General features: G+C 33.7%; 1 protein-coding gene across 2 annotated transcripts in view; it reads right to left on the bottom strand.

Annotated features, from left to right (window-relative positions):
• The window catches only part of LOC138711702 (alpha-tocopherol transfer protein-like), a 45,037-nt gene extending 35,920 nt beyond the window's left edge, over nt 1-9,117 (bottom strand). For both annotated transcript variants that reach the window (XM_069842847.1, XM_069842848.1), the window contains exons 1-2: nt 9,035-9,117; nt 1,524-1,681 (exon numbers count right to left, since the gene is read on the bottom strand). In XM_069842847.1, the coding sequence (XP_069698948.1) occupies nt 1,524-1,668 (145 nt within the window). In that variant the 5' untranslated portion in view covers nt 1,669-1,681; nt 9,035-9,117. The remainder of the gene's footprint in view (nt 1-1,523; nt 1,682-9,034) is intronic.
• Between the last annotated feature and the right edge of the window lie 3,050 nt (nt 9,118-12,167).

The raw sequence follows: 12,167 nt of genomic DNA, 5'->3' as shown, positions 1-12,167 counted from the left end.
TTATCCTGAACTTTCCTAATGGCATATTCTAAAGCGAAGTTAAAAAGTAAAGGTGATAGTGCACCTCCCTGCTTTAGCCCGCAGTGAATTGGAAAAGCATCAGATAGAAACTGACCTATACGGACTCTGCTGTATGTTTCACTGAGACACATTTTAATTAATCGAACTAGTTTATGTACAAGCATATGCATTAAAATGTAATCATGTTACAAGGTCATAAAATTGTAAAAATTGTGAACACGCAGTGTTTTACATTTTAAACTTCATAATACTCGGTGTAGATCTTTTTTGTAGATTCCATTAAATTGATGAATAGTATCTGAAATATATAATTATGAAATAGAAAATAGCAAACCTTCAAACTTAAGAGTGTGATTGGATTGAATTATCAAATGTACTCACGTTTTTAAAACGTGGCAACCACACAGGCTGTTGTGATATACCATTATGATCTGAAGTAGTGTTTATCTGTAATGAAAACTCTAATGTGAATTTTTTTTTGAAAATTTTCACGTAGATTTTAATTATGCGTATGCTCGTACATTATATATATATATATATATATATATATATATATATATATATATATATATATATACACTTACTTACTTACAAATGGCTTTTAAGGAACCCGAAGGTTCATTGCCGCCCTCACATAAGCCCGCCAGCGGTCCCTATCCTGTGCAAGATTAATCCAGTCTCTATCATCATACCCCACCTCCCTCAGATCCATTTTAATATTATCCTCCCATCTACGTCTCGGCCTCCCTAAAGGTCTTTTTCCCTCCGGTCTCCCAACTAACACTCTATATGCATTTCTGGATTCGCCCATACGTGCTACATGCCCTGCCCATCTCAAACGTCTGGATTTAATGTTCCTAATTATGTCAGGTGAAGAATACAATGCGTGCAGTTCTGTGTTGTGTAACTTTCTCCATTCTCCTGTAACTTCATCCCGCTTAGCCCCAAATATTTTCCTTAGCACCTTATTCTCAAACATATATATATATATATATATATATATATATATATATATATCATGATTAATTTTAAACAGTCCATCTCATCGACTATCATTGTAATTATCGTACAGATTAATAATGAGATATTGTACACAGAACCTGAAGATGCCTGAATGGGCGAAAAAATTCGTAACTTACTTTGTATAAAACTCAATGACTTCATGTTATGAAATATATTATGTCATTGTTTTAATAATTAATTTGTCATAAGACTGAATAAGACAAATATTATATTGTATTATCTGTAGAATTGTTAAGGTTTGACATAAATTTAATCCAGGTGTGTTCGGCGAGGGCATTTCTTCCCTTTAAACGAGGAGCAACATTGATTTAGAATATCATTTAAGCGTGTGCCTGCATGAAATTCTGATATTCTACCTCGTTTACGGACTAGAAACGGCCGCGCTAACATACCTGACTTATCAGAAATAAAATAGTACAATGTAACTGAACGAAGGTATTGATTAACGTGCAACACATATGTGTATATTTGTTACGTACCAGATTCTTCAGGCAGATGGGGCTCCATGGCTAGCCATTTCTTCAGAGCTTCTACTGATTCCTTCACTCTTTCTTCATTTAATCCCAATTCTTGCCAGACTTTTTTAACCACGTCTTTACCCGGGCCTCGGAATTCTTTCGCCATTATAATTCGTAATCTGGAAATAGAAATAAATAAACATTGGTTCGTTTAATAAACGTGTAATGCTTATATTTAACATGTTGTAGCTTCAAGAAGTGGAAATGATGATTCATTTTGAATTTGTATCTGTGTGTTACGTGATTACGTAATTGAGAAGTGTTGAATCAAAAAGCGCTCAGCTCATCCGGAGACGAAATGCTTTTCCAAACGGCTTCCCCCCCTGTTTCTGTAGAGCTGAATCGACCTGTGAAACCAGTTTCTTTCAGAAAGCGCTCCTTCACAATCCAAAATAGCTTGTCAGATACCTCTGAGTAAATGGAGGTGTTTGGAACAAACAGAGCTTTGTAACATAGATGAAAATAATCTAGTATTTTCCGCTGCGTTGTTCCTTGTGGAAGCAATTTCTGAAACTTGCTGGATTCATATGGCAAAGCAACCTGATATTATTGGTGAGCTGACGGTTTCGCTCAATTTTATTATCAACAGTGGCGGCTAAAAATAAGTTGAAATGAAATTTGTTCAGTGAGAGATTTGCAGCGTTGTATGATAATATAAGACGTGGGGATAATTCTAGTAAATATTAATTAATATAGAATTCGAAGTACCGATTGCAGCTTCTAGTGTGGAGATAAGATAAAGTTCGAACAGTAAAGAAACTAACACATACAGTATAACTAAGGTATCATAACTTATATTCATACTTTGTTACTAAAGAATCTATAATATAAAGTAATAATAGGACATTATTCAACGAGCCTATAATGATAGTAATTAAGAGGCGAGTATGTTTATGAAACGAGCCCAAGCGAGTTTCTTAATTTTCATACGAGCGTCTTAATTACCATTATAGGAAAGTTTCATACGACTTTTTATGCTCGACCATATATCTAACTTGAAATGATTCAGAAGTATTCATTTTATTTGTATCTGACAGAAGATCGGAAGTGACCTTGTTCATAGCTCTTAAATTGTGAGATGTGCGCAGACGCGAAATTATTGATTTTTTTTTCGAGGAACACTAATGTCATTGACCTTGATGTAATGTAACATGAACTAATTTTGATATAACCTGGAAATTGATTTAAAATTGAAAAACAAGATTACAAATTGAATTTATTTGAATATTATTTACAATTAACGGTAATTAATTATTATAGTAACAGAACATAACCTTCTCCGACAGTATTGGATTTCCAGCCTCCGTGACGTTTCCCTCGTTGTCTTTCGATTGCATATCCGAGAATAATAAAACCTGAACTTTAATGAATGGGTGTACTTTAATGACATGCATTAAAGGACAGCTACCGGGTGTATAATTACTACATTTCGGCATGGTCGAGCATAAAATTTATTGTATTACTTCGATATTAATTTAAACTTATGAACATTTCTGTTAAGGAAATGATACATTATTTTATATAATTTTCTTGACATGCCTTCTTAAAATTGTGTTTTATAAAAAAAAAAAGTGACATAAGGAACCTTAAATTTGTTTCTGAGTGGATTATTTATAACTCCTCATATGTTTCACTGAAGTTATCAAATTAAATTATGCATTTCTGTAGTCGTATCAATAATACCAATAATAAGCGAGATATTTCGATTTATTTAATTCAGGCCCCCTTATAACCCCCTTTTAAATAAAGTATTTTGATTACCATATAGCCTAAAATCTAAGTTACAACGAACTTAATTTATATTCCAATTTTCATATAAATCGGTTCAGCCATTATGGCGTGAAAAGGTAACAAACATCCAGACAGACAGACAGACATACAAAGAAAAATGTCAAAAAAGCGATTTTCGGTTTCAGGATGGTTAATTATACATGTTAACGCCAATTATTTTTGGAAAATCGAAAATTACCAGAAAAATTTTGGTTGCAGATTTATTATTAATGTGGATGATATATCAATGAGTAAAAAGAAGAAATCTGAAGCATGAAGAACCATACATGTTACGTAATTATTTAAGCACAAGAAACTGACCACCCTACCTCATTATATCCTGGCCTAGTTGTCTTATAAGTGGTGCCTTGTTGGTATCACTTGTGAGGTTCAGACCTGTCTTCGTACAGTTAACTAAACAACAATACTTCATTTCTAGTAAATCTTCTTCTTCTTCTTCTTCTTCTTCTTCTTCTTCTTCTTCTTCTATGGTACAACAGCCTTCTTAGGCCAAGACTGCCTCAATGATAAGTAAATGTTTTTTGGTATTTTTCTTTTCTTTTAAGATTATACTACAATTAATAAAATAAAATCCAATTAAATAGGCCTAATAATAATAATAACTAAATTACAATTATTAAACCTGTTGGTTGTTAAAGTACGTATTCTTAGATATGCCAGTATTAATGCATTCATTACAATAATATCTAAATAATATTTCGTAATGTTTTTAATGATTAAAAATAACCAAAACATCTTAGGAATTCACAAATAATTATTCTAAATTAAAACTACTTTTATCTTAAATCTGGTCTCAAATTTTTTTTCTCAAGTTCTTCAGTCTATTTGTTACACTGGTCTTGATTCAAATTAGGTAACACTTTTACATTAATGAAGTGGTAACGGTTACCCACTGAAGCTTGAGTCTCCCACAATTTCACTTTCCCTAATAAAGCCTTTATTTCTCCATACATTTGCGGTATTAAGGACATTTTTTCTTCGGAGATGTACACAGACTGATCGTCACATCATCTACTCAAACGACGCGGTCAGTGACTTACGGAGATACACGAACTACTTCCGCATCTTCTTCCACTCTTACATTTAAAACGAGAGAGGAGGAAGTGCTCCGAGAAGGCCCTATTGAGACATCTGTTGTAGATAGTAGGCCACGTAATCTTCATAAATTTCTGAATTGGTCTTACTACCATCAAAGAAATGTCTCGAAGTAATTGCTAGCTTGTAATGACTCAATTTTTGGTATAGATTCAGTGAACTGTCTAATGCCTTCTATGATATTCGCATCACTTTTTGGCTGCTTACAGTTTCTCCCTCTTTTATTCCCTTCCATAAGAACATTCGCTGCCTCGTCTTGTTTCTCCAGTCCCTACCGCGTACATGGGAAGACTATTAACAAATAAAGAATGCATAAGGAATAATTTGGAGACTAGGACACTTTTTGGTCACTGCGTTAGAAATAGGAGGCTGTGGATGGTTTACTATTAACAAATAAAGAATGCATGAGGAATAACTTGGAGACTAGGACACTTTTTTGGTCACTGCGTTAGAAATAGGAGGCTGTGGATGGTTTGCTATTAATAAATAAAGAATGCATAGGGAATAACTTGGAGACTAGGACACTTTTTTGGTCACTGCGTTAGAAATAGGAGGCTGTGGATGGTCTGCTATTAACAAATAAAGAACGCATAAGGAACAACTTGGAGACTAGGACACATTTTTGGTCACTGCGTTATAAATAGGAGGCTGTGGATGGTCTACTATTAAGAAATAAAGAATGCATAAGGAATAACTTGGAGATTAGGACACTTTTTTGGTCAATGCGTTAGAAATACGAGGCTGTGGATGTTCTACTATTAACAAATAAAGAATGCATAAGGAATAACTTGGAGATTAGGACACTTTTTTGGTCAATGCGTTAGAAATACGAGGCTGTGGATGTTCTACTATTAACAAATAAAGAATGCATAAGGAATAACTTGGAGATTAGGACACTTTTTTGGTCACTGCGTTAGAAATACGAGGCTGTGGATGGTCTACTATTAACAAATAAATAATGCATAAGGAATAACTTGGAGATTAGGACACTTTTTTGGTCAATGCGTTAGAAATACGAGGCTGTGGATGTTCTACTATTAACAAATAAAGAAAGCATAAGGAATAACTTGGAGATTAGGACACTTTTTTGGTCACTGCGTTAGAAATACGAGGCTGTGGATGTTCTACTATTAACAAATAAAGAAAGCATAAGGAATAACTTGGAGATTAGGACACTTTTTTGGTCACTGCGTTAGAAATACGAGGCTGTGGATGGTCTACTATTAACAAATAAAGAATGCATAAGGAATAACTTGGAGATTAGGACACTTTTTTGGTCAATGCGTTAGAAATAGAAGGCTGTGGATGTTCTACTATTAACAAATAAAGAAAGCATAAGGAATAACTTGGAGATTAGGACACTTTTTCGGTCGCTGCGTTAGAAATAGGAGGCTGTGGATGGTCTGCTATTAACAAATAAAGAATGCATAAGGAATAACTTGGAGATTAGGACACTTTTTTGGTCACTGCGTTAGAAACAGGAGGCTGTGGATGGTCTACTATTAACAAATAAAGAATGCATAAGGAATAACTTGGAAATTAGGACACTTTTTTGGTCAATGCGTTAGAAATAGGAGGCTGTGGATGTTCTACTATTAACAAATAAAGAATGCGTAAGGAATAACTTGGAGACTAGGACTCCTTTTTGGTCACTGCGTTAGAAATAGGAGGCTGTGGATAGTCTACTATTAACAAATGAAGAATGCACAAGGAATAACTTGGAGACTAGGACACATTTTTGGTCACTGCGTTAGAAATAGGAGGCTGTGGATGGTCTACTGCCACCAGCACACACGAAAATTCCATTCCAGGACTAGCTTCATTCACCATTTGCTTTCCTAAGCTTTTCAGGATTACACTCAAACGGTGAAACTACGAAATTTTATAATCTAAAATATGCGCCTTAAGCTCAAATAATGCCATATAAATTGCTAAAATAAAGTTACAAATCTAAATATTACAAACTACTCTCGCATGTCCATAATTTATTTTCAGCAAGAGTGTCATAATCAGGTTAATTTTAAATTTATTCTTTCAAAATAACATGAAGATTAATTGTAATAACAACATAAGTATAAAGAGTAAATCCAGGGGTTGGATATTAATATATTTCTGAAAGATCGTCGTACTTCGAAATATGACTTTCTGGGCTTATAATAATTTTCATCCAAAAACGTCATAGTTCCAAATGTAACTCTCTTGAATTCAAATTATGGCAATCTAGTTACGCTTACTTTCTCATAATTAACGTTACATTATAAAATAATACTCTATTGATACAAATAAAACGAATCTTAATTCTCTCTTCTCGATAATAAATTTCCAACACAAAATGTAGCGTTCTTCGTGAAAAACGTGTAGTGATAACAAGGAAAGATCTAAAACACAGTCGGCCTCGGCAGCGTAGTTGGTATAGAGCTGGCCTTCTATGCTCGATGTTCCGGGTTCGATCCCAGCCGAGCTCGATGGCATTTAAGTGTTTTAAATGAGGCAGGCTCATGTCGGTAGATTTACTACCATGTAAAAGGACTCCTGCGGGAGAAAATTCCGACACATCGGCGACGCTGATATAACCTCTACAGTTGTAAACGTCTTTAAATAAACCATAATTTAATTTGTAAAGCACAATTGAAATATACCATTTTTACTATTAAGCTAATCACGAAATTCTTTGAGTGCATCGACGTCACAAGTATCCTCAAGCGGGTAATTTTGGAATCTGAGTTATAACAATTTGCCAGTTGAAAGTGCATCTCAAAATGATTCCTCCTAAAACAGTAATTCAAAACTGATTACTTTTGAGTTGTAACATCCTTCTTTCAAATAAACGACATGGGAAAAAATATTGTCTGTGAAACTACAGCACTTTACAATTACATTCTTGGATTATAAGGACTAGAAGACAAAGCTCTGTTCTTATTTAACAAATCGTAAAGCGCCATGACACAACACCTACCAACTACTGAGGTAGTTCGCTGAAGCCGACGACTCTGTTCAAATTATACTCACACGAATAACAACATCGGTTATAAAGTACATAAGGTGCTGGTGGTTTATTTTTCGAGATAATGCCATTTATTCACCATTTCCTTCCATAACATTCACTTGTACATTAGTTTGAAACTACTTCATCAAGTCAGAATGAAGATAAAAACGTGAGGTTTGGAACTGAATTACTAGTACGGAAGACCTAATTAACACATGGACTTAGAAATCTATATATATAATTTGAACTGGTAATGGAAATTACGGGAAAACGGCTGAACGGATTTTAATAATTGGCCCCTCATTTTGAAGCTTGGAACCCAAAGTTTTTCGTAAAAATTAGAGGTGTTTTCAGTGAAATGTCAATTTTCCCACATAATTTTCCTATTTTCCAAAATCCATCTGTTGTCAGTTTTGAGAACTAATTTTATTCAATAACGGCCGACTTGATTGAATTTCAGAACAAAACACACACTACAATAAACAATAGGCTATTACACGAAGGCCATGACCTGCAGGATTGCCGACATATTTAGAGCTCAATTCAATTTCTTATTAAAAACTGATTCTGCAGTGTATAATTTTCTGCGTACATATGTGTATTGGATATTCAAATCTACGAAACGTGAGGTGGTTTGATGACATTATTACCATTAGAAATTAAATATTATTATAGTTAATATCATGATGCATCTATTTTTTCATTAATTGTACGTAATATTGATGCTACATTGGTGACATGAAAGTGAAACGTTTTGAGGTTATGTAAGTAAATGTAGAGAATATCTTAATTTAGATCTTCATTTCTATAATTTACTGAGTGGCTGCTATATATAACTACAAAACTTAAGTAAGATAATACCTAATATTGTTATTAAAAATAAAATATTTTTATACTTATTAACCCAGTGGGATTGGGTCTTTTTCATATACTTAATGGCGGTGTAGTGTAGATATCGATATGTGTCATTGTCTTCAGTATTGGCTCGAGAGAGCGCAAAAATTACAGTTCCTAAGGAAAGATAAAAAGGTATTACTTACTGATAAAATAAGAGGCCTAGAAAATTTTGTAGTCTCCAGATCATTTCAGCAAGATCTCTTAGTAGAATAAAATAATTTTACGCTCTACATTTCAAGTTCTACATGCAGCAGCTATACGAAAATGCTATTGTTCGAAAGCTTAGCAAACCTGACATTTTTTAAACTTTTGCCTACAATCCACAATGACCTTGAATAGCTACTGCTATCGTCCTGACATTGATACTTGCGTTTTCGCATTGAAACTCAAAAACTGAAGTTGGATAGGTTCAAGAAAAAGTATTTGGCCTAAAAAAATCCACTCAGAGGGAGTATGTTTCATTATTATGGAAGCGAATAACCATCAACAAGACAAGTATTCTTCATTGAAAATTAATCTGAAAATTTTTATTTGAACGTCTAACGAATTTAGTTTGCAGCAGCATTTGCTGCACAAGCCACTAGTATCACTATATTCTGGAATTAGGTTATATTCATCAATAAGAAGAGAAAGCAGGTCTCTCTTGTTTTGAACTAACAGTGACGACCCTATATGACGTCATGTGATATAAATTCGTACTTACGTAGTTCTGGTTCAACCCTCAGATTTGCAAGAACCCGTCACTCCGTGGTTCCCAGCTCTCACTGTCTTGTTCCTTGAAGATTGTGTTATAATAATAATACATCGGTGGAACATGTTTGCGTAATACCTCTCAAAATTGAATATACGCCAATTTTTTTATCGCATGTTGTTTTAAAACACGATAGTGGACATATATAGGGTGATTCAGAAGGATTTTCCATCCCTTACGGAGCTTATTTCCGAAGACATCTGAGCAAAATTGCCATATTAACATTTGTTCTAATCTCAATATCTTCAGAATTAGACTAAAATTAAATTGTTAGTAAAATACCATTATTCTTGATTTTCAAGGGTAAAAGAATGTTACAAATAGAGAATGAACTAACTACAATAGTAATATACGTTACAAGAGCGGTATGTTGACGTTTTCATGGTCGAGGAAAAGATTGAAAAAGCGAAACGTAGTTGAGCTTTTTAATTTCCGAGAACATGAAAACAAACATGCCGCTCGTGTATCGTACATTATTTTGTGCGAAGATCGTTTATTACATACCTGAAAGACGAATTTCTAATTAGTTGCAATGAAATCTCCATGTTGGTTTCTGTTTAATGACGCCAACTTCGGAACACCAAAATATCTTTTTTCAACATTGTTGCTGTAAAATGTTTTCTGTGTTTACTATATTCCAGCAGGCCGTGATACACGCCTGTCTTTTTTTTCCCCAGTGTATAAATGCGAACTTAAAACAAACGGTAAGGTTATGTAATGATTTATTTTTCATTTTAATATTTTAACAATATTATTTATATAACATTTTGCAGTAATAACATCGGCATCTGGAATCTCGTTGATTTTTTCACGGCTTCTTTAATGTTACTTGTATCAGGAATGCAATAAGTTTCGTGGAGTAGTAGACTTTACTTAATTTTTGCAAATATTTAAAAACAATAATTAACATTGCAATTTAGGTGAAATTGCAGTGGTAAGTTTCCAATTTATAATTATTACTATGTTAAAGGTCTCTAAAAATAATATGTTAAAAGCCTAAAGCAGTAAAATGAATGTCGCGCTTAAGCGGTAAGAAGAGGGAAATTGTTATGTGTGTTACGTTGGGAATACTGAATGTGGTATTTCACACTTACCGCGTATTGGTTCTGTGCGGAAAACAAGCAAATACGCACGATCTCGCACAAAATCACATTTTCATAACTATTTAATATAACAACTTTACAAATGACGCCACTTTTGTAAAATATTTAAGACTGTACATTAAGATGCATAATTGAAATGTAAAGAATGAAGTTCCAAAAGTCATATGAGTTGAAATAATTTTTGTGTTAAGTGTATAAGAAAGATTTAATTTTATAGTTAAGAATTGAAAAACAAAATCTGTGGCAAGAAATTAACAACACATTTTTAGCTTCAGAATACTAGCTAATTAAAGAAATGACACTTCTGAATGCTTTATTCTCTATTTGTAATATTTTTTACCTTTAAAACTAAATAAAAAAGGTAATTTACTAACAATTTCAAATTAGTGTAACTCTGAAAATATTGAGATTAGGACAAATGTTTATATGACATTTTTTGCTCAGAATGTTTTCGGAAATAAGCTCCAAGTGACAGTAAATCCTCGTGAATATGGTATAATAACCATAGACTACCCTTGCGTTCATTGCACTTGTTAGAAATAAATATTAAGTAATTACATAATTGAAATAGGAGATTTGGTCCAGAGAACATCCGTGTTTCATAGAAGCGTAAATCATTTAATATGTTACTTAATTGAAATTGTATTTAAATAATTAATATTTGACCATTTTAGTCCAGAGAGCACTCATTTCCTGCAAGGACAATTCACAGTATAAGTCGTTGTTCAGAGATAATCGGCATGCATTTGTGATGGAGAATTTGGAGATGAACTTTGTTGTTCACTGCAATTCTCGGCCAACTACTAGCACTCAAGTGTGGTTGGTGAGTACCTAGTAACATTTTTTTTGAAGCTAAGTAAAATATTTTTGTCACATTAAAAAAAAATATTTTAGCAAATATTTTCGTGCTTTTTAGCACATAAAAATAAATATATTTAAATTTTTAGCACATAAATATCTGCTCCCTAGTGATGACATTAACATTCACCCACTTATGATGCTTGTGCTGTTTGTTTATAAGTGTTTCACACAGTGCTCAGATATGTGACGATGAGTGATCACTGTTTCGAGGTTGTGTTACAATAATTTTGTGCTTGAAGCGTGTGTTAATACAGACTTGCAGATTGACAACGCCTTGCCCAGTGTATACAAAACATCCATTCCCATGCATACAAACTTGTTATGTCTTTAGTTTATCGCAACTTAGGTCACACCAGCACAACCTTTGAGTGCACGGCCATTATCGAGTATGCGGGCCAACTATGTGTTGTGGTTCAACATATCGTGACCTCCACACCATTGCTGGTCACATGTGTGTCAAAAGTACGATCAGATTGTTTTAGTGCAATTTATTTGTGAAACTATTTAGAGATACGAGTTAATTGACGGGAAGTAAGTTAAGAAGTGGAAAAATACTGGTGTTATTTGTAATGTCACGTTATTCTATTGCAGAGAGAAAAACATACATAAATCATCGCGGAAGTCTGATTCTCAACATGATGCGATTGACTGGTATGAATGCACGCCAGTGTCATAAAGGGTTACTTGAAGCTTGTGGCAACGATGCACTACCGTATCCGACGGTAGCAAGATTGTTCTCTGCATTTCGTACGGGTCGGAATGAGACCAATGTTGCCAACTCAGAATTCCATTTACCGCTACACAAGCTTAAAAAACCGCTAAACTCTACTGGAAAAACCCCAGATTTTTATTAACACATCACTTAGAAATTTTAAATACAAACTATACAGTTCTAAGAACTCGAGAATTTTATAAAAATATAGACTAAATTATGGAATGTGGATATCACTTCATAGGCTCTATGTATGGACAATTAAATCTGAATATTTTCCATTCAATATCATCTTACATCATTTACATCGAGCTTTTTACCTATCACCGGCAACTTCTTCCTCCCAATCTTTCAACAAATTATTTTTTTCACACATCTCTAAACTTTTGTACGTATGGAGTTTTACGCG

This window comes from Periplaneta americana, chromosome 13 (assembly GCF_040183065.1).
Source record: "Periplaneta americana isolate PAMFEO1 chromosome 13, P.americana_PAMFEO1_priV1, whole genome shotgun sequence".
Classification (NCBI taxonomy): domain Eukaryota; kingdom Metazoa; phylum Arthropoda; class Insecta; order Blattodea; family Blattidae; genus Periplaneta; species Periplaneta americana.
This window is presented reverse-complemented; position numbering and strand designations above follow the sequence as displayed.